Source organism: Pelobates fuscus, chromosome 5 (assembly GCF_036172605.1).
Source record: "Pelobates fuscus isolate aPelFus1 chromosome 5, aPelFus1.pri, whole genome shotgun sequence".
NCBI classification, from domain to species: Eukaryota; Metazoa; Chordata; class Amphibia; order Anura; family Pelobatidae; genus Pelobates; species Pelobates fuscus.
In genome coordinates, this window is record NC_086321.1 from 204,799,617 (window position 1) to 204,823,873 (window position 24,257).

The 24,257-nt window shown below is 44.4% G+C and overlaps 1 protein-coding gene across 1 annotated transcript in view; it reads left to right on the forward strand.

Moving 5' to 3' along the window:
* Nucleotides 1–414: 414 nt before the first annotated feature.
* FANCC (FA complementation group C) overlaps nucleotides 415–24,257 on the forward strand; it is a 220,412-nt gene continuing 196,569 nt past the window's right edge. The window contains exons 1-2 of the mRNA XM_063454967.1: nucleotides 415–529; nucleotides 4,517–4,743. Of these exons, the coding sequence (XP_063311037.1) occupies nucleotides 4,579–4,743 (165 nt within the window). The 5' untranslated portion in view covers nucleotides 415–529; nucleotides 4,517–4,578. The remainder of the gene's footprint in view (nucleotides 530–4,516; nucleotides 4,744–24,257) is intronic.

The window sequence follows — 24,257 nt, forward strand, 5'->3', positions numbered from 1 at the left end:
ATCATACAATCCATTTCACGGTTTTACTCCCAGCACCACTAAACGTAACTCAGTAGCCACGAGTCTATCAAGACACATCCATGCAGATAAACCATATTCCCTCCTTCCTCACACCCTGAGTTAGCAAGCCTGATCTGATGGCTCATCATTCGGGCACACACACCTATATCAGGTTACTAGCACGTCCAGGCGGCTGCACACTATTCTGTGACACGCTAACTATAACACACATAGCTAAGCTATGACTAGTCACCCATGACCGCACACTAAGCCCAGCAGCCATCCGCCACACAGCGCGGGAATCCAAGCTCACTCTGCCCACTCTTTCTCTTTTTGGCGCGCTTTGCAATCTGCTCCGCTGATTGGCCCTGCCGTGCAAGCCCCACCCCCTCGCCAAGCCCCACCCGCTTGTGTTCCGGACGTTCTCGGCAGTCGGCTGTTCTGGTCTGATCTGTGGGGTTCAGGGTTTGCGGCCAGTTCACAGGGAATGTGTGGGAATCTCCCAGCATGCTTCACGCTGCTCGTGTGGGTAAGATGTCACCGGGCTGTCCTGCCTGTAAGACAATCACGTGTTTCTAAAGCCCTGTCAGCAGGCACTGGATAAGCAGCCACATTGCCCTTACAGCTGATTAAAGATGTGTTAGGTATATGGACTCGTGTTTGTGGCTATGATTTCTCATACTAGATAGCTGACAACCATTGGTCTCTATGTGTGTATATTGCAGTAAAATATTTACAATATGTTGAAAGCACTTTCACAATAGACACAAAATAAAGTGTCAATCTTAAAAAATGATTTAAAGGGATTGTCAAGATACAAATTGTCTTGTATTGTAGAAATGTTATATTGTGCATACTGTACCAATTAAACAAATATATACCTACCCTCTTTTTAGGTTTTCATAAAAAAACTTTCTAAAGTAGTGTGTGTGAATTTTACAGAAATTTTAGCTTGATTACAAAATATATGTAGGGATTACTTTTGTTTTGTAAAAAAAAACAAATATATGACAATGGGTAGATATTGTTTCGCCACTGCCTCATTTCATTTTTCCCATTAGTTGCAATAACTGATAGATATTGCCCGATGATAAATGCTTATTGCTAGGGTTGCCATATCCAGCATGTCTTCCTGGTCTCGCATCATTTCATCATGTTGATTGACAGCACATGAAAATTGTGCCCTGTATCATGGATTAAGATATGTGTTGCAGGATTCCAGATTGATGTATCACCTCATGTACTACCTGCAGCATGTGGTCTCTACATACTGAGGGGCAGCACTTTCTGCACGTTGCCCATTAATTTGTATAAATTTATATTTGTCCTGGAAAACATGGTGGATATTGTATGCCTACATATTGCACATTATTGTGCAAAGGCACGATTATCTGTGTACAGACTAATAATAACCTCCTTACACCCTTTTTTGTACTGTTGTGTGCAGGGCCGGCCTTAGGCATTTGGGCGCCCTGTGCAAAAAATCTTCACAGCGCCCCCCCTTCCCGTCCCCCCCTCCTTACCCCTTCCCACACACCCTGTCACACACACACACGCAGACAGTCCCACACACACACGCGCAGTCCCACACACACACGCGCAGTCTCACACACACACGCGCAGTCTCACACACACACGCGCAGTCTCACACACACACGCGCAGACAGTCACACACACGCGCAGACAGTCACACACACACACACGCACAGACAGTCACACACACACGCGCAGACAGTCTCACACACACACAGGCAAACAGACACACACACAGGCAGACAGCCACACACACACAGTCAGACACACACACTCACTAACAGACAAACACACTCACAGACACACACTAACAGACACAGACACACACTAACAGACACACACACTAACATACACAGACACACACTAACATACACACACACTAACAGACACAGACACACACTAACATACACACACACACACTAACATACACACACACTAACATACACAGACACACACTAACAGACACACACACACACTAACAGACACACACTAACAGACACACACACACACACTAACAGACACACACTAACATACACACACACACTCACCCATATTAACACATTTTTTAAAATTTATTTAGACACCCCCCCCCCCCAGCCTCCTTACCTTTGGAAATGCTGGGGGGGGGGGGTCTCTTCCTCCCTGGTGGTCCAGTGGCTGCTGGGCTGGGCGGGCGGCGCTGGCGGGCGGCTGGCGAGGGAGCACTTCCTCTGAGCTGTTTGCTCAGCTCCCTCGCGCGCCGCATAGTGAGGCTGGGAGCCGGAATATGACGTCATATTCCGGCTCCCAGCCTCACTCTGCGGCGCGCGAGGGAGCTGAGCATACAGCTCAGAGGAAGTGCTCCCTCGCCAGCCGCCCGCCAGCGCCGCCCGACCGCCCGGCAGCCCGGCATGTCTGTTAGCCGCAAGGCTAACAAGACATTTGCCTTGGGCATTTGGGGGCGGCTTTTTTTGCCACCCCCTGGAAAATGCCGCCCAAGGCAAATGTCTTGTAAGCATTGCGGTTAACAGACATGCCGTGTGAGCTATGCGGCCGCAGGGCGCCCCCTGCACCATGGCGCCCTTTGCGGCCGCACAGCTCGCACACCCCTAAGGCCGGCCCTGGTTGTGTGCAAGAATACAACAGTGATATCAGATCCTGGCAGGTGAACCCAACAAAAGGTTTATTAGTATCGTAGTGGGAAAGATGGGTGCGATGAGGAGGAAAAACTATAGTTTTAGGAAGCTGTAGTATTAGCCTACTTATTGAGATTATTTGACCCATCCCCTAATAATGATTATTTCAACCAATCCACTGCTTCTCCATATGGAGGCATTTGGGGGGCTAGTGCACATGTTTAGTAATTGCCTATTTGTGACCAATCAGCATCTCCCTACAGAGATGCATTGAGTTGATGCATCCCTATGGGGAGCATTCAGCATCTCCATGCAGAGTGTGAAGACACACTGAACGTAGGTCCTGCAAATCTTTGCATTACTTCATCCACGAAGTCCCTCTAGTGGCTGTCACTCTGTCAAAAGGCAGTGTTTACACTGATGAGGCTATGAGATGGAGTGGATCTGGTGCCTATAGTATTCCTTGAAAGTAAACTACTCCCCTTATAGCTAACACTTTTTTTTTTAAAAATACACAAGTGACTGGAACTTTAACCCCTAAAGGACACATGACATGTGTGACATGTCATGATTCTCTTTTATTCCAGAAGTTTGGTCCTTAAGGGGTTAAAGGACCATTCCAAGCACTATAACCACTGAAGCAAATTGCAATGGTTATGGTTTAAGAGGTGTTCTGATGCCTTTTCTGGGTAAGTAGTCAAACTGTATACTGACAACTTAAAACTGGGGTGCACCAGGCACAGACAACTAAGCTGTGTGGTGGAGGTCTTGGCTCATTGGCCAAGAGCACTTAGTTAACAGGAGCTAACAGTAGCTAGAAGTAGTGTAGAAGGAGATTGGAGCAGTTGTCAAAACCGTTGACAAACTTTCACTAGTTACTCTGGGAAAGTGCCACTCATTAGTGGTTATAGTGCGTGGATTGTTTCTTTAAGGAGCTTTTTGGTTTTAGCTGTATGTAAATATTATGTAGTTGCAGAAATGATTTCATGGGGTATTCAGAATTGAGGACAATAATATGTGACTTAAAGGGACACTCCAGGCACCCAGACCACTTCTGCCCATTGGAGTGGTCTGGGTGCCAACTCCCACTACTCCTAACCCTGCAAGTGTAATTATTGCAGTTTTTTATAAACTGCAATAATTACCTTGCAGGGTTAACTCCACCTCTAGTGTCTGTCTACTAGACAGCCACTAGAGGTCACTTCCTGGTTTCTAGCAAGGATTTTCCTTGCTAGAGCGTCGCTGGACGTCCTCACACTGTGTGAGGACATCCAACGTCGCTCATTTCCCCATAAGAAAGCATTAACATTCGTTTTCAACGGCCGACGGAATCAGAAGGAGGAGCGGCGCGGAGGAGGAAGCAGCGACGAGGGACATCGCCGCTGCCTCAGGTAAGTGACTGAAGGGGTTTTCACCCCTTCAGTAACCGGGCATTGGGGGTTGGGAGGGAGAGGGGACCTCCAGTGCCTGGCACTGGAGTTTCCCTTTAAAGTGCCTTCAATTATTAAAGAAACCTTACAAGATAAAAGATGACTCCATCTTCCATGAAAATATAGATAATGCATTAAAAAAAAGTAGATAAAATAAAAAAAATTTATTTGAAGTTATTTGCTACCAATCCCTAGTTTAAAGGTTTCTGCGTTGAGTTATCGCCATACTTGGAAGTAGTGAACTTTCATCCAGTTCATTGTAAGCTCACTTGAACAGGGTTCTCACTACCTCTTGTTTCTGAAAATGAAACTTGTCTCAGTGAATTTACTTGTATGCCTCGTTCAACCATCGTATAGTAATGTGGAATTTGTTGCCTCTTTTATAAATGTGTTACTTCTTTTGTAATACTAAATATGTTTTATTCATTCTTTTTACAGTACAAATTCTTTTTCCCATGAGATGACTTATTACCAAACTTTTTGTCTCTGCATATTTGGTAATGGCCCAAGTCATGCCAAACAGTGTCTTGAGCTTCCAGTGTTGGCTTAGTAAAGCTGCTGAATGGGGTCAGACAACCACTTTAGAATCCCAGCAAGATGTCTGCGCTCACTTGCCTCAATTACTGACCTTTCTCCTGCAGATTTCTGAATCTCTCAAACACATGGTAAGTACTTTACAGAAAGTGATTAGATTTTCTTTTTAACACTTGGAAAAGTCTACTCAGATTTCATCAAGCTATAATATTACACATATACAATATTTAATAGACTTGTGGAGTTGAGCTAGTATATACTTCTGTATCAATTGTTGCATTTTGGGTGCAGTTTTCTTTTGAGGTAAAAAAATAAATAAACAGATTTTCATATTTAAAATCACCTGCAGGGTTATTCACTAAAATCCAAATGCTCCAGATTTGCAAAATCTGGACATTGTTTACAAGGTTTATCAATGTCCTCATTTTACAAAATAGCTTCTGAATGGACATGAATGTTCACTGGATTGTATCCTGTCCAGATACTATCGTAAGGCCAAAAACTGTACTTGAAGGCAATATATTGTTAAAAGCGATATTGCTGATACTTTATCAGGCTATCTCACATACTTATTGAGATCCTAAATGCCCTGTGAGTGCAATGGGATGTCAATGCCATAAATAAGGCATTGAAAGAGAGATGGAATCTGAGATATCAGAGTTTTACTGGGGTTTGATACCTCTTCCACCGCCTTGGAGGATATTAGCAAGGAGTAAGCTGATCACCTGCCATACTACGGTGCCCTTCAACCTACACACTACTCAGGTAAAGACTTGACTATGCTGGCCACTAAATTAGATATAGTTTCCTTAATGTAGCATTTTAAAGCATTGTTTACTGCAGACCTGGCAGTTTTTAAAGAAGATATAACTACACTAACGCAGCATTGTGTCCATAGAGGAAGACATCTTGGGGGTCCTGCAGTCTCAGAGCACTATTGTGAGACAAGTTCAAGACTTACACAAATTGTAATTGGATTTGAATCTGAGCCTGGACCAGCGGTAGTCTTATTTCTATATGTCCAATTTAAGGTTATTTGGTGAATAAAATCTTTATAAGCTATTAATTGTAGTTAATTGTAGTTTTAATGAACAGGCTATACTTATCTAAGATTAAGTTATGGTATAACACTGCAAAGGAGTGTTTTGGAAGTTTGCTCTGTAGCATCAATAATAGGCATATATGTCCGGGCATGGCGTGAATGGACCATTCAATGCAAATAGTTTTGAGGGATCAGGATTCAGGTGTGAAGGGACCCACGGGAGGATGTAAAGTTACAACAGGTCTGTCCAATAGGATTTTACTATTACCCAATGTGGAGTTGTTATGGAGGTGGTAGGGATGTATGGAGGCTGGTGAGAGAAAGAGCCACAACATAGATGGGGAAGGGGCAAAAGAGACAGGCAGAGGCTTGGATGAGACACCCAGAGGGGCTTAGGGTAGAAAGAAACACACAGGGGATGGTGGGAGAAAAAGACATTGTGCTAAGGGAAGAGACACACAGAGGGGTTTGGAAGGGGAGAAAGAGACACACAAAAGGGTTAGGGAATGGGGCAAAAGAGACAGACAGGGCTGTGATGAGACACCCAGAGAGGCTGGGGGGACACAAAGATACACAGAGTGACCGGGGGTAGAAAAAGATACACAAAGGAACAGGGCCGGACTGGGAATGAAAAGCAGCCCTGGAAAAAAATTCCATACCAGCCCCGTAATGCATCGCGCCAGCATAGTGCGCAGATAAGGAAGCGGGAAAAAAACTGAAAACTATCACTCAAACATGAAAGAAATTTGTGCGTGGAGAGCGTGCCGTTTGTGCGTGCAGGGGTTCTGTGTGCGTGCAGGGGTTCTGTGTGCGTGCAGGGGTGCTGTGTGCGTGCAGGGGTGCTGTGTGCGTGAAGGGGTGCTGTGTGCGTGAAGGGGTGCTGTGTGCGTGAAGGGGTGTCATGGCCGTTACCTGTACTGCCTGTCTCTTCCGGGTTGACGGACTGTAGCCACACCCCCTCTCTGACGCGGTCTCATTGCGCTACATTATGCGACCGCGCCAGGCAACAGACGCTGGATTAATGAACAGCGTACCGCGGAATTAAACCGGCTGCAACTCTTCTCTACAAACTTACCTGTGTACCGAACCGGACTCGTAATCGACTAACCTCCTTCTCCTTCCTCGACCACGGCTAGCACTTGACTCCTCTCGACCTCTCTCCACGGAACCTCTCCGGAGGGCACTCTGGGACCAACTCCAACTCCTCTGGAAGCTAAGTTACCTCGCTGTATTATACGAACTTTCCCTGACTACTGAGCTCTCAAGCTTCAGCCTGCTCACACATTCTCCTATCGTTATATGAGTAATTCCTATTCATTAACCTTTCTACCTCCATATGAGATGTTTTCTATCAATTAAGCTATATCAAATCTCTGCAAGTTAATCTGCATTGCTCCCTTCATTTTATTGCTGCAATTCAATTGTATAAGTTAATCTAAGAATCCACTCAACAAACCTGAACCATTTAAAGATACAGTACCTATGTTTCTTCAATCAAATATATTAAAGACACAGTATCAGTTAACTCCCCGGTGAACTGTCATCTCTTTATTTCCTCAACTCCTCACATTCACATCTAACTAATCAGAAATCTGCAGTTGAGCTCCATCAAACTCTATGTGAACGTGACAAGGGGTGCTGTGTGCGTGGAGGGGTGCTGTGTGCGTGGAGGGGTGCTGTGTGCGTGGAGGGGTGCTGTGTGCGTGGAGGGGTGCTGTTTATGTGTGAAGGGGTTCTGTGTATGTGGAGGGGTGCTGTTTATGTGTGGAGGGGTGCTGTTTATGCGTGGAGGGGTTCTGTGTGTGTGGAGGGGTTCTGTGCGCGTGGAGGGGTTCTGTGCGCGTGGAGGGGTTCTGTGCGCGTGGAGGGGTTCTGTGCGCGTGGAGGGGTTCTGTGCGCGTGGTGGGGTTCTGTGCGCGTGGTGGGGTTCTGTGCGCGTGGTGGGGTTCTGTGCGCGTGGAGGGGTTCTGTGCGCGTGGAGGGGTTCTGTGCGCGTGGAGGGGTTCTGTGTGTGTGTGTGTGTGGAGGGGTTCTGTGTGCGTGTGTGTGTGGAGGGGTTCTGTGTGTGTGCGTGGAGGGGTTCTGTGTGTGCGTGAAGGGGTTCTGTGTGTGCGTGAAGGGGTTCTGTGTGCGTGAAGGGGTTCTGTGTGCGTGAAGGGGTTTTGTGTGCGTGGAGGGGTTTTGTGTGCGTGGAGGGGTGCTGTTTATGTGTGTGGGGGGTTTCTGTGTGTGTGGGGGGTTTCTGTGTGTGTGGGGGGGGGTTCTGTGGGGGTGTGTGTGGGGGTGGATTCTGTGTGTGTGGGGGTGGATTCTGTGTGTGTGTGGGGGGGGTTCTGTGTGGGAGGGGGGGTTCACTGTGTGTGGAGGGATTCTGTATGTGTGGGGGGGGTTCTGTGTGTGTTTAGGGGTGCTGTTGGTGGGGGGGAGGAGTGTAGTGTGTGTATCAGGGGGTTCTGTGTGCGTGAAGGGGTTCTGTGTGCGTGAAGGGGTTCTGTGTGCGTGGGGGGGTTCTGTGTGCGTGGGGGGGTTCTGTGGGGGGTTTCTGTGTGTGTGTGAGGGGGTTCTGTGTGTGTGAAGGTGTGAAGGGGTTCTGTGTGTGTGAAGGGGTTCTGTGTGTGTGAAGGGGTTCTGTGTGTGTGAGGGGGTTCTGTGTGTGTGAGGGGGTTCTGTGTGTGTGAGGGGGTTCTGTGTGCGTGGGGGGGGTTCTGTGGGGGGTTTCTGTGTGTGTGTGAGGGGGTTCTGTGTGTGTGAAGGGGTTCTGTGTGTGTGAAGGGGTTCTGTGTGTGTGAAGGGGTTCTGTGTGTGTGAGGGGGTTCTGTGTGTGTGGGGGGTTTCTGTGTGTGTGGGAAGGTTCTGTGTGTGTGGGAAGGTTCTGTGTGTGTGGGGGTGGATTCTGTGTGTGTGTGGGTGGATTCTGTGTGTGTGTGGGGGGGTGGATTCTGTGTGTGTGTGGGGGGGTGGATTCTGTGTGTGTGTGGATTCTGTGTGCGTGTGGAGGGATTCTGTATGTGTGTGGGGGTTCGGTGTGTGTGTGGGGGGGGGTTCTGTGTGTGTGGAGGGGTGCTGTTGGTGGGGGGAGGAGTGTAGTGTGTGTATCAGGGGGTAGGGTGGGTTAGCATTGATATATTTATAAAAAAAATAAAAACTTTATATTACTCCCCTACCCCCTTACCTTTGGTCAGGGCCCAGGGGAGAGGGGGAACGGCTACTCTTCAATCCCTGGTGGTCCAGTGGTGGCTCTTCTGACTGCAGGCTGACTTCGCGCTCCTCCCGCGAGAACAGCAGGCAGGTCGGAGCGCACAGCAACGCTCCAACCAGCCTGCTCGCTGGAGGAGCGTTCTCGCTTGCAGGTTCCGGTCAGACCGGGTAGGGGAACAGAAGCTCCCCTACCCAGTCTGCCTGCTCGGCCACGCTACATTCTGTGACCGGCAGGAGGGGAGCACATGATCACATCCCCTCCTGCCGGTCACCCTGTAATTGCGGCCCGGGCTGGTGCACACTAGGCGGCCGCGCACCAGCCCCCTAGTGTGCCGGCCCACCGGGATATTTCCCGGTGTCCCGGTGGCTCAGTCCGGCCCTGCAAAGGAACTGAGAGGAAAAAAAGAGACACAGAGGGGCTCGGGCAACAAAGGCACATAGAAACATAGAATGTGATGGCAAATAAGAACCATTCGGCCCATCTATTCTGCCCAATTTTCTAAATACTTTCATTAGTCCCTGGCCTTATCTTATAGTTAGGATATCCTTATGCCTATCCCACACATGCTTTAACTCCTTTACTGTGTTAACCTCTACCACTTCAGCTGGAAGACTATTCCATGCATCCACTACCCTCTCAGTAAAGTAATACTTTATGATATTATTTTTAATTTAAGACTCTTGTTGTGGTAGTTTTTCTTCTTTTAATATAGTCTCCTCCTTTACTGTGTTGATTCCCTTTATGTATTTAAATGTTTCTATCATATCCCTCCTGTATCGCCTTTCCTCCAAGCTATACATGTTAAGTTCCTTTAACCTTTCCTTGTAAGTTGTATCCTGCAATCCATGAACCAGTTTAGTGGCCTTTCTCTGAACTCTCTCTAAAGTATCAATATCCTTCTGGAGATACGGTCTCCAGTACTGTGTACAATACTCCAAGTGAGGTCTCACCAGTGTTCTGTACAATGGCATGAACACTTCCTTCTTTCTACTGCTAATACCTCTCCCTATACAACCAAGCATTCTGCTAGCATTTCCCGCTGCTCTATTACATTGTCTGCCTACCTTTAACCTCTTAAGGACACAACTTCTGGAATAAAAGGGAATCATGACGGAATAGTCCCGTCATGTGTCCTTAAGGGGTTAAGTCATCAGAAATAATCACCCCTAAATCTCTTTCCTCAGATGTTGAGGTTAGGACTCAAATATTCTATACTCTGCCCTTGGGTTTTTATGTCCAAGATGCATTATCTTGCACTTATCCACATTAAATGTTAGTTGCCACAACTCTGACCATTTTTCTAGTTTACCTAAATCATTTGCCATTTGGCTTATCCCTCCTGGAACATCAACCCTGTTACATATCTTAGTATCATCAGCAAAAACACATACCTTACCATCAAGACCTTCTGCAATATCACTAATAAAAATATTAAAGAGAATGGGTCCAAGTACAGATCCCTGAGGTACCCCACAAGCCCATGCTTTGAATATACTTCATTGACTACAACCCTCTGTTGCCTGTCACTCAGCCACTGCCTTACCCATTCAACAGTATTGGAATCCAGACTTAAAGATTGCAGTTTATTGATAAGTCTTCTATGTGCAACAGTGTCAAAAGCCTTACTAAAATATAGGTAAGAGATGTCTACTGCACCACCCTGATTTATTATTTTAGTTACCCAATCAAAAAAATCAATAAGAATAGTTTGGCATGATCTCCCTGAAGTAAACCCATGTTGTCTCTGATCTTGAAATCCATGTGATTTTAGATGTTCAACAATCCTATCCTTTAACATGGTTTCCATTACTTTCCCCACTACTGAAGTAAGGCTTACTGGCCTATAGTTTCCCGACTCCTCCCTACTACCTTTCTTGTGAATGGGCACAACATTCGCTAACTTCCAATCTTCTGGGACCACTCCTGTTAACAACGATTGGTTAAATAAATCTGTTAATGGTTTTGCTAGTACACCACTAAGCTCTTTTAATAACTTTGGGTGTATTCCATCAGGTACAATTGACTTATTTGTCTTTACTTTTGACAGTTGAAACAGAACCTCTTTGTCTGTAAACTCACATGTAATTAATGACTCATTTGTCCTTTTTCCTAACTGAGACCCCTTTCCTTCTTTTTCATCTGTAAATACTGAACAAAAATATTCATTGAGGCAGTCAGCTAGACGTTTATCCTCTTCTACATACCTTCCTTCTTTTGTTTTTAATCTAAATTCTAAACTAATTCTTGCTTTACTTTCCTTTTCTCTATTATGTATCTAAAAAAATGTTTTGTCCCCTTTTTTACTGACTGTGCTATTTTCTCGTCTGTGTGTGATTTGGTAGCTCTCTTTCTGCCTAATCTTATAGATCATTCTGTCTTCCTCACTCTGTTTTTTTTTTTTTTTTTTTTTTTATTATTACAAAATGCTAACTTGTTGCTTTTTACTATTTTTGGCCACATCTGCGGAGTACCACAGTGGTTTCTTGATTTTTTTGCTTTTAGTGACTAGCCTAATGCAATTTTCTGTTGCTTTCAGCAGTACATCTTTTAACCCCTTAAGGACACATGACATGTGTGACATGTCATGATTCCCTTTTATTCCAGAAGTTTGGTCCTTAAGGGGTTAAATAATCCCATTTCTCTGGACTCCGTTTAAACTACTCCAGTCTGTTAATGACTCCTTTACACATATAAGTCTGCTTTTCTAAAGTCTAAAACTTTTGTTTTTGTGTGGTGTGACTCAGTCACTGTTCTAAACCACACTGACTGATGATCCTCAACGACTTGTTTTAGAGACAATCCCAGTAGGGAGTTTAGAATATGTTTGCTCCTGGCACAAGCAGCTATTTTGGTTTTCCAATTCACATCAGGAAGATTAAAGTCACCCATTATACCGTATATACTCGAGTATAAACCGACCCGAATATAAGCCGAGGCCCATAATTTTACCCAAAAAAACTGGGAAAACGTATTGACTCGAGTATAAGACTAGGGTGAGAAATGCAGCAGCTACTGGTAAATTTCTAAATAAAATTAGATCCTAAAAAAAATATATTAATTGAATATTTATTTACAGTGTGTGTATAATGAATGCAGTGTGTGTGTATGAATGCAGCGTGTGTGTATGAATGCAGCGTGTGTGTATGAATGCAGCGTGTGTGTATGAGTGCAGCGTGTGTGTATGAGTGCAGTGTGTGTGTGTGTGTGTGTGTGTGTTGCAGAGCCTTGGTGGGGGGTGGGCAATGTTTTAAAAAAATGTTTTTATTATTTTACATTTTTTTTATTATTATTTATTATTATTTTATTTAATTTAATTATTATTATTTTAGTATTATTATTTATTATTTAATTATTATTATTTTTCTTATTATTACTAATTATTTTTTTTTCGTCCCCCCTCCCTGCTTGATATATGGCAGGGAGGGTGGCTCTCCTTCCGTGGTGGTCCAGCATTGGTAGTTCAGTGGGGGGGGAGAGAGGGGGGCTGGCAGAGCTGTAACTTACCTTTCCGGCAGCTCCTGTCAGCTCTCTCCTCCTCCGCGCCGCCCGTGCAGCTCCCTCTGTCAGCTCCCAGTGTAAGTCTCGCGGCCGCACTATGACCTTGCGGCTCTCGCGAGACTTACAGTGGGAGCTGACCGAGGTGCTGAACTGACGGTGCGGAGGAGGAGAGAGCTGACAGGAACTGCAGGAAAGGTAAGTTACAGCTCTGCCAGCCCCCCTCTCCCCCAGTCTGTATTATGGCAATGCAAATTGCCATAATACAGACTATTGACTCGAGTATAAGCCGAGTTGGGGTTTTTTAGCACAAAAAATGTGCTAAAAAACTCTGCTTATACTCGAGTATATACGGTAACTTCCCCCATTTATTGCCCTTTTAGCAATTTCCTCAACTAGTAGATTTTCTAACTCTTCTATTTGTCCTGGGGGCCTATAAATCACACCTACACGAGTTACTGTGTAATTACCAAATTCTAATGTAACCCAAACGGACTCTATGTTCGCCTCACTAACTTTTATTAGGCTAGATTTTATGCTATCCTTCACATACAGGGCAACCCCTCCCCCTTTCTTGTCTTCCCTGTCTTTTCTATATAAAGAGTACCCTGGTATTGCTTCATCCCAGTCATTTTTCTCATAATACCATGTCTCAGTAACAGCGACTAAATCTACATTATCAGTTGCTATTATTGCCACAAGTTCATTGATTTTATTCCCTAAACTGCAAGCATTTGTAGACATGACTCTAAGCTTATAAACTTTTTTTTTTTTTTTTAATTCTTTATTTTATTTGTGCATGGAATATTACATATAGCTCGCCCTGCCACAACAGCAAGAGCATGCAGAGTCGAACAAAGATTTGCATTAGTTAGGCAGTGGTATAGACTTAGCATATTTTTAGATAAGTAACGTTTCATACATAGCTATATTGAAACTGATTATTGATAGCGGTAAGAGCATGAAACAGGATTAGGGTAGTGAAACTTTCAAGCTGAGGTATATATGAGACAGGCATAGTAAATCAGACATGCTTAATGATATACTTTTGCCCAGCCGGGAAAAACACTGGTGTGCCATCTAACCAATGCCCCTACTTGCCGCCCAAGTTCTCAGAGAGTCCGTCCCAGTCTTCCCCTCGCTGACAGTCCAGGCTTCAGTCGGGGTTAGCGGTTGCAGAAGTGTGGGACTGCACTCCCAGTAGCACAAGGGGAAGCCCTTCCATTCAGGTTTGTCATGCTGGAGACAAGTGAGCAGATCTTCTTGCTGGTGAGGTGAGTGGTAGCTTTTTACGCCATCTTCTTTGTGGCCCCTTTCGGGAGACACATGTGGGATGTTTATGCCTGCGGTAACGAACAGCAGGACAGTTATGGGTAGCCGCAGATTGGTCGGCGGGAGCGGGAATGAGTGCTCTTTTACAGGACAAAGCTCCGTGGAAGGTACAGTTGCGGTCAGGTGCTTTATGTTGCGGTTCCTTGCGTGTTGGCCCTAGCAGGGAGTCACTGTTGTCCCGCTGTTTAGCAGGGAAGGTGAGTGTAGTGATTGCGGTTCTGTTCAGTGCCTCTGGTCGTGCCTCCCTCTGAATCCGCCTCAGTCTCCTCTCCTCATGATCGTGGGTTAACACCCGGGTGTGGGTATTGTCTGCCAGATGCTTCCCCTGCTCGGTAGGTGTGTGGGTTGTCGTGCCTGTTCTCTGTTCAATGCGGTGCCAGAAGTTGTGGCAGAGGTCATCGAACCTGGCGTTGAACTGGGCGCTCCATTGAGTGATCGGGTCGCTTTTCTGGGTTTCCTGCGTGGCGGCCATCTTGGTTTTGCCACGAGGTTCACGCTGTACGGTATCTCTGCCCTCCAGTTCTCCGTATGTGTGCCACCCACTGCAGTTAGTGGACCGGGATAACCCCCACCGGTCCAGGGGGGGGGTCGGAGTGTAGCGGGTCCACGTACAGGGCTCAGACTCCGGGAGATCGTCCGCCTCTCCCCCGTCCAAGTCCCAGTAGGCCGCCACCAGGCTCTCAGGCTGTCCTCGTTGCTAGTCATCAGGGTGAGCGTAATATATTGTGCCCCAAGCCCCCTGTGTGTGAGTGCGTCTGATTTTTGTCTTTGAGTCCTATATTTTGGCTTAAATCTGCGTTTTTGCCTATCCTGTGCAGGAGCTCAAGCTGCATGCGACTGCTCAGCTTGACAGTCAGGCTCCGCCCCAAGCTTATCATTTTTTAACACACTTTTTACAGACATCTTCTGTCCTTGTTTTGGGGGCCATTGGATTGATGTTTTATCACCCTTTTGCCCCCCTTCCCCTCCTAGTTTAAATACATCCTAGCAAAACCTCTGAACTGCTCAATGAGAACATTTGTTCCCTTTTGAGAACGATGCAAACCATCTTTTTTGTACAGTTTATTTCCATTCCAAACAGAGCTACCATGAGAAATAAAGTCAAATCTTTGCTCCGACACCATTCACGAAGCCACACGTTAAAGTCCCTAATACGCGTCTGCCTGTCGTTCTGAGTGTTATGCACAGGCAGAACTTCAGAGAATGACCGTGTGGAAGCAACCTGCCGTTTATCATTGGCAAAACACTAAAAACGTCCTTTACCTGTGAAACCTCATTGCAAGCCAAGTCATTTGTCCCTAGATGGACTAGTGTATCCAATTCCCCTTCCTGCTTTGCTCGCTTAAAAATATTACAAATATGTCTCCTGTCTCTGTGAGCAGTAGCTCCGGGAAGACATCTCACAAGACCACCATTGTCCAGTTCCACACCTCTTATGATAGAATCCCCCAACAACAACTGCTTTTTATTAGGCCTCACCATAGTCTCCAAGCCTGTCTCCACAACACCACTACCCTCAGTGCCTGAACCTGTCTCAACAACACCACTACCCTCAGTGCCTGAGCCTGTCTCAACAACACCACTACCCTCAGTGCCTGAGCCTGTCTCAACAACACCACTACCCTCAGTGCCTGAGCCTGTCTCAACAACACCACTACCCTCAGTGCCTGAGCCTGTCTCCACAACACCACTACCCTCAGTGTCTGAGCCTGTCTCCACAACACCACTACCCTCAGTGCCTGTCTCCATAGCACCACTACACCTGATGCCTAAGTCTGTCTCTATAACACCATTACACTCTGAAAGTGCAGAAAATTAATTATGTAGAGCAACACACTGTGCAATATGCCTTTTATCCCCAACTCTAAGTCTACCAGATCCTACAGTAATCCATCTGCCATTCCTTATACGTCTCTGCGGCAGTGGCTTTGCAGCAGTTCCAGCCTCAGTTTGTTTACCAGATAATTTACAAATGTCAGTTTTCAAAAAATACAAAATATTCAAAAATATAATATCCTGCCGCAATATAGAGAACTGTCTACAGATTAGACCGCATCCAAATCTCCAAAAAGTTGAATGTGAAACAAATGCATAACCACTATTACACTGAACTAAGTCTGCCATTTTAAAGGATCACTATAGGGTCAGGAACACAAACATGTATTCCTGACACTATAGTGTTAAAACCAATATCTACCCCCTGTGCCCCTCATGCCTCCATAAATATAGCAACATTTTACTGTATTCAAGCCAGAAGCTGTAACTCTGCATGCTGTTTGCCTAAAAAAAAAAAAAAAAAAGCAGTCTGCTGACATCATCAGAAGTGGTAGCCTGATCCAATCACAATGCCTTCCCATAGGATTGGCTGAGACTGACAAGGAGGCAGATCAGGGGCAGAGCCAGCATGATTCAAACACAGCCCTGGCCAATCAGCAGCTCCTCATAGAGATGAATGGAATCAATGAATCTCTATGAGGAAAGTTCAGTGTCTGCATGCAGAGGGAGGTGACACTGAATGTTTGGATGCATTTTAAGCAGCCATGACCCAGGAAGGATCTCTAACAGCCATCTAAGGAGTGGCCAGAAGTTATCACTAGGCTGTAATGTAAACACTGCATTTTCTCTGAAAAGACAGTGTTTACAGCAAAAAGCCTGAAGGTAATGATTCTACTCACCAGAACAAATTCAATAAGCTGTAGTTGTTCTGGTGACTATAGTGTTCCTTTAACCCCTTAAGGACTGAGCCAAATGTACACGTTGTGAACAGAACAAAACGTAACAAACCCTGGCATTTGCGCTATATGTCTGTCCAACCGTAATTCACCTCTTTCATATTAAATGCACCCACCCTTGTTATATATCATTTTATTCAGGGGAAACAGGGCTTTCATTTAATATCAAATATTTAGCTATGAAACATAATTTAATATGAAAAAAATGGGAGAAAATAAGAAATGTTGTTATTTTTTTAGTTCTACATGACATTTTAGCTGTCAATGTCATAATACTGTTTGCTTTTACTGCAATTAAATACACATATTTGTATTCAGCAAAGTCTCACGTGTAAAAGAGTACCCCCTATGTACAGGTTTTATGGTGTTTTGGGAAGTTACAGGGTCAAATATAGCGTGTTACATTTGAAATTAAAATTCGCCCGATTGGTTACGTTGCCTTTGAGACTGTATAGTAGCCCAGGAATTAAATTTACACCCATAATGGCATACCATTTGCAATAGTAGACAACCCAAGGTATTGCAAATGGGGTATGTCCAGTCTTTTTTAGTAGCCATTTGGTCACAAACACTGGCCAAAGTTAGCGTTAGTATTTGTTTTTGTGTGAAAAATGCAAAAAAAACGCCAAATTTTGGCCAGTGTTTGTGACTAAGTGGCTACTAAAAAGACATACCCCATTTGCAATACCTTGGGTTGTCTACTATTGCAAATGGTATGCCATCATAGGGTTAATTTTCATTCTTGGGCTACCATAGGGTCATAAAGTCAACGTAAGCAATCTTGCGAATTGTAATGTGAAAAAAATGAAACACAAGCCTTATATTTGACACTGTAACTTTTGAAAACACCATAAAACCTGTACATGAGGGGGGTACTGTTGTACTCGGAAGACTTTGCTGAACACAAATATTTGTGTTTCAAAACAGTAAAAAGTATTGCAGCAATAATATCGTCCGTGTAAGTGCTGTTTGTGCGTGAACAATACAAAAAACGTCACTTTTACTGGCGATATCATCATTTTACTGTTTTGAAACACTAATACCGGTATTTGTGTTCAGCGAAGTCTCCTGAGTAAAACAGTACCCCCCATGTACAGGTTTTATGGTGTCTTGGAAAGTTATAGGGTTAAATATAGTGCTAGCAAATTAAATTCCCTATACTTTCGGCATGGGTTGTCAGGCAGGTCCCGCTAGTTGTAATTAATTAGGATACCTAATTATGTAAAAATATTACATAAATATATGTGTAGAATTAATATATGTGTGTGTGTGTATGTATATATATATATATATATATATATATATATGTGTGTATATATATATAATTTTTAAAAATATATTTTTATTTATATATAGGTATATATATATATATATATATATATATAGGGTTATATACGTGTTTATTTATATATATATATATATTCGTTCTACGTGTATTTTGATATAAATATATATTAATATCACAATACAGTTAGAACGAAATAACACACATCTGTATATTTTTTAATTATTTATTTTTAATTCATTTTTTAATTTTATTTTTTTACGTATTTACATTTTTAATTAATTAATAGTAAAATACACCTAGACAGAGTGTGTGTGTATATATATATATATATATACTTAGATCATATATATAATATATATAAATGATCTAAGTATATTATTTTTTATTTTTTTTACACTGATTAATTTTATTTTTTTTTTTTTCAGCCAGCAGGGGGACTACCTGTCATTACAGGCAGTCCCCCTGCTGGCAATGCCGGAGCCAGCTATCCCGGCCATGTGATTGTGAGGTACTCACAAGGACCTCACTCTCACATGGCCCTGGAGGGCTGAAGAGGACGGATGTGCCGCGGGGGCTCCCTGGGAGTTCCCCCAACCGCGATCGCCGGAGTGGGATCGCCGGCGACCGGGTAAGTAAGAAAAGACCGGAGGGCGCACAGTTACGCCCGGCGGCGTTTAGAGCCGCTTAAAATAGGGCGTAATTGTACGCCCTCCGGTCTTAAGGGGTTAATGAGGTGAATCATTTAAATCAAACAAATATTACATTTTTTTTTATTTTTTTGTCCTCCTGTGTACCTCAGATTACCTCCAGTTTATATCCAGAATATCTCCAATCACACACTTAGAAGCAGCACTCTCCAGAATATCTCCAATCACACACTTAGATGTAGCAACCAAGCTATATTAGCCAAGCTAATGACCACAGCCCTTGTATAACTCCTAAAAGCATCACCCACTAGGAATGTTTAACACCTGGGTAGGCCTATGCTTATTTGCAAACAATAGTTAATTAACCAACAATCAATAGCAAGCACCTAGGTAATCAAATCAAATGCCTTACCAATTACCAACAGGAAATCAAACCTTGTGCAATCAGTAACCTTTTCCTTAAGATCAGGGGTGGGCAATCTTCGTCCCTCCAGATGTTATGGACTACATCTCCCTTGATGCTTTGCTAGCATTATGGCCCTAAGAGCATTATGGGAGATGTAGTCCAAAACATCTGGATGGCCGAAAATTGCCCACCCTTGCTATATAGATGAATCGTACCTGTAACCGTAAATAAAAGAAACCTCTTAGCAAAATCTTAGACAGTTGAAGATTCTGTGAAACTCTCCAGAATATCTCCAATCACACACTTAGAAGCAGCACTTAGATGTAGCAACCAAGCTAATACACAGAGTGGCTCAGGCAACAGAGACACAGAGGGGCTCGGGGGACAAAGAGACCCAGAGGGGCTCGGTGGACAAAGAGACCCATAGGAGCTCGGGGGACAAAGAGACCCAGAGGGGCTCTGGGGGACAAAGAGACCCAGAGGGGCTCTGGGGGACAAAGAGACCCAGAGGGGCTCTGGGGGACAAAGAGACCCAGAGGGGCTCTGGGGGACAAAGAGACCCAGAGGGGCTCTGGGGGACAAAGAGACCCAGAGGGGCTCTGGGGGACAAAGAGACCCAGAGGGGCTCTGGGGGACAAAGAGACCCAGAGGGGCTCGGGGGGACAAAAAGACCCAGAGGGGCTCGGGGGGACAAAGAGACCCAGAGGGGCTCTGGGGGGACAAAGAGACCCAGAGGGACTCTGGGGGGGACAAAGAGACCCAGAGGGGCTCTGGGGGGGACAAAGAGACCCAGAGGGGCTCTGGGGGGGACAAAGAGACCCAGAGGGGCTCTGGGGGGGACAAAGAGACCCATAGGGGCTCTGGGGGGGACAAAGAGACCCAGAGGGGCTCTGGGGGGGACAAAGAGACCCAGAGGGGCTCTGGGGGGGACAAAGAGACCCAGAGGGGCTCTGGGGGGGACAAAGAGACCCAGAGGGGCTCTGGGGGGGGACAAAGAGACCCAGAGGGGCTCTGGGGGGGGACAAAGAGACCCAGAGGGGCTCTGGGGGGGACAAAGAGACCCAGAGGGGCTCTGGGGGGGGACAAAGAGACCCAGAGGGGCTCTGGGGGGGGACAAAGAGACCCAGAGGGGCTCTGGGGGGGGGACAAAGAGACCCAGAGGGGCTCTGGGGGGGGACAAAGAGACCCAGAGGGGCTCTGGGGGGGGACAAAGAGACCCAGAGGGGCTCGGGGGGGACAAAGAGACCCAGAGGGGCTCGGGGGGGACAAAGAGACCCAGAGGGGCTCGGGGGGGACAAAGAGACCCAGAGGGGCTCGGGGGGGACAAAGAGACCCAGAGGGGCTCGGGGGGACAAAGAGACCCAAAGGATCTTTGGGGACTAAGACATAAAGGGACTGGAGGGACAAAAATACACAGAGGGACTGGGGAAGGTGCAAAAGAGGCAAAAGAGACACATGGGGAGAGGTAGACATAGAGACACAGAGGGGCTGGAGGAAGAAGAAGACAAAGTGCTGGGATGATGAGACGCAGAGAGGAGCTGGAAAAGGGAGGAAGACACACACAAAAAGGGCTGGGGGAAGAAAGACTAATAGAGGGTCTGGGGGAGAGAAATAGACATGTAGGGGTGAGCAAGGGAAGAAAGAGATACACAAAAAGGGCTGGGAGGGAAGAAGCACACAGAGGAGATGGGGAATGGGAGAAAGAAATATAAAGGGTCTGAGTGACTCAAGAAACACACAAAGGTGCTGGGATAGAAAGAGACAAACAAAGGGAGGGGTGTAAGAGACGCACAGAGAGGAAAAACGAGGAATAAGATATACTAATGGGGGTAAGAAATTCAAGAGGGGGATTTATTATCTTGTTCCACATCCTGCAGGCCCAAGTTTTTAATTTGCGGTGTTCAGGCTGTAAAGAATCCCACCCAGTCTCCTTTTTAGGTCTGCCTCTTATTTTTATTTTGGGCCATTAATTTGTGGGTTTTGGTCACCCTCTAGGTGCTGAAATCGCAATTTTTTTTACAGCTTTTGGGCTTGTGTGTTGCGCCCCCACCAGGGTACTGGAACCCGTGCTAGGTTACCAGGGATCATAGCCCCTCTCTCAAGAAAGATAAGCAGTAAGGGGACAAAACACAGAGCACCCTTACACACCCAAATATGATCCCATGCTACCATGTATCTTTTATTGTTAGGAGTCTTTACTTAGTACTGATGTTTCTTTTCTATTATTTAACTCCACTCAACAATGCTTTTATACTGTGTGTTTTTTCCAGTAAACATATTAATGCTTTGAACGGAGTGAAAAGGGTTAGCGCTTAAAAACAGAACAAAACAAGGCAGCAACTTTAAAAGGGAATCCCTCAAGACCCTTTGGACACAAATAGATAAAAGAAAAGAAAAAGCTGCGCCAAACAAATCAATAAAAGTAAATAAAATAAAATAAATAGTCCAATTGAGAAAAATCCAAATAAGATAAAAAGTCAGTCTTAACTTGATGTATCTTCTTTAAGATAAATTACAGCAGTGGTGTAGTCCTTCCTCAGGTGATCAAATGATATGTGAAAATAAAACAGATATCTGAAATAGTGTAATAAGTTCTCAAAGGTATAATATATAAAAAAGGAAAATGATGTAGCAAATCCCCGCTTGTTGGATACAATGCAGTTTTCTTTTTCTTCAGAGGTAAGTGCCACTCAAAGAGAATATAAAAGCAGTTGGAGAATAAAATAAATAAATGAAATGGTACTCACAAAGGTGGAGCAGGCTGACTGCTCCTTGATGACAGCGTAGGTGGAATAATCCCCACCAAGGATTTCTTGGAGTCCAGTAGTATAAAATGCCAGGTGAAGAAATGTATATAAAGATTCTTGGCACAAACAAAATAGTGACCAAAGAAGTCTTTAATAAATTAAAATATACAATTAAATATCCATAAACGCGTTTCGCCCACAGTGGCTTTATCAATATGGAATAAAATATGGTTAAGTTAAGACTAACTTTTTATCTTATTTGGATTTTTCTCAATTGGACTATTTATTTTATTTTTATTTTATTTACTTTTATTGATTTGTTTGGCACAGCCTTTTCTTTTCTTTTATATATTAATGCTTTGCCCTCAACGTTGCATATCTGAGTGTTCTTTGGGACTAATGGATTCTTGTTGGGTCTTCAGATAAATATTACTCTCTGTCTTGGAAATCCCTCTTCCTGGCTGATTACATTCTAATCTGGAGTTCAGTGAGAATGGTGAAAGCCTTGTTCAGCAGTAATAATCAAGTGCAGTCCTCATCAAAATTCAGTTGTTTAAAGGACCACTATAGTGCCAGGAAAACATACTCGTTTTCCTGGCACTATAGTGCCCTGAGGGTGCCCCCACCCTCAGGGTCCCCCTCCCGCCGAGTTCTAGGGGGAGGAAGGGGTTAAACTTACCTCTTTCTCCAGCGTCGGGCGGGGGACTCACCTCCTCCTCTATTTCGCCGTCATCGGCTGAATGCGCATGAGCGGCAGGAGCTGCACGCGCATTCAGCCAGTTCACAATGCTTTCCTATGGAAGCTGGAATCTTCTCACTGTGAAAATCACAGTGAGAAGCGCAGAAGCGCCTCTAGCGGCTGTCAATGAGACAGCCATTAGAGGCTGGATTATCCCTATTATAAACATTGCAGTTTCTCTGAAACTATGTTTATAGAAAAAAGGGTAAAACCTAGCTGGACCTGGCACCCAGACCACTTCATTAAGCTGAAGTAGTGTGGGTGCCTATAGTGGTCCTTTAAGCAGTTCTTTATAACTGTGCATGTAAAGGGTCTATTCAGCTGTATGTAGAGAACTACTCTGCATGAAGAATTTTTCACTCTTTTCTTTTTTAAACATATGCACATTAAATTAACACTATAGTCACTGACCGCTTCATCTCAATGAAATGGTCTGGGTGCTATGTGCCCCCTTTTTAACTCTGCTGTTAAAAACATTGACATCCACAGAATTGGCAATGTTTACATTGCAGGGTTAACCTGCCTTTAGTAGCAGCCAATATATGACAGTCATTAGAGTTGCTTCCACTAAATAGCATAGTAAAACTCTATTTTATTCCTCATGAGACCATCTGATTGGTGTAGCCCGGTATTTTGGCATAGATGAGCCCTAGACTCCCAATGCTTTTCTGTGGAAAGCATTGATGGCCTGTTTAATTATCTAATTTATTGTAAATTTCCCCCCTTTCATAATATTGTAAGGCACTGGGGAATTAGTTGGCGCTATATAGATACCAAGAATAATAATAATAATAATGATCTCAGCCAAAGAGACCGAGCCACTTTGAGGAGATCAGCGCTGAAAGGTAAGTAAATCACCCCAGTCACCTAAATGGTAATTAGGGCCTTATAGAATTAGGAATACATATTTGTATTCCTAAAGCTATAGTGTTCCTTTAAAGTTCCCATGCTAGAAGGCTTGCATTTGATATTACTAGTTCTAAAACTGGAAAAAAAAAACACAAGTGGGTTTAACTTGCTTGCCTCCTATACAGCTTTTGTCTTTTTATCCAAAATCGTGCATTACAGACTGAGTGCGTGTAATGGGTTAGTACTGTATCTGATCAATTTTACGAACAGAAACCATGTTTTGCATTTTATCGGTAAGTAATCATGCGGTCTTTGCCAATCCAATTAGCCAGAATCCTATTATCTTTTGGTAGGTCAAATTTACAGTCAGACAGCAGGGTCCATGTACTTTTAAGATTAATGTGCCTTGTTAATGGAAACCGTAAACAACAGCATCTCTGGTTTGCTAGCGGAATTCTGCTGCAGCCAGGCAATAATGATGATTTATAGATAGCTATAATGAGCAAGAAATGCCATTTTGTGATCTGTTGCTGCTTTGGTACACTTATTAGCTTGCCTTTCAATGGATTGTCTCTGTGCGTGGCCCCAGAAAGTCTAGAGTGAGTCCTGCATGTAAAACAAAGATGTTATGTTTATTGCACCAACAGATGGTTATCACATTTTTTACATGTACATTATCCCTGTTCAGCACCCACTTTAAAAGCTTATATTCCAGCCATAAATCTCAGGAGCAGGTATAGTGCAGCTCACATAAAGCCTTGGAGTTTAAAACTCAACCAAGCCCTGCAACATAGAAGACTTTGATAGGAGGTCTATAATAATTTTACTACATTTTTCAATTTCCTCATCACTGTACACCTAACAATATTGTTTTACCAGTAATCCTGTTCTGGTCAGCGATGATCAAGTGGTTCATCGGACCTGAACTGGTCAGTGTTACAATGTCACATAGTACTTCATCAGGCTCAAACTTTGCATTTGTTTATCTGAGTGACAATGTAGTACAGTACACTTTCTGCACAGTACAGGCAAACATTTTTATATCCAAAGTTTTACTTGATACATGAAGTGTGTTCAAACTACCCATGCACTGCTCTCTACTTTGTGATTGCAGTATGAGAGAGAGAGAACTCCCTCTCATGCTGAAGCAACTGCATGCTGTCCCTGCT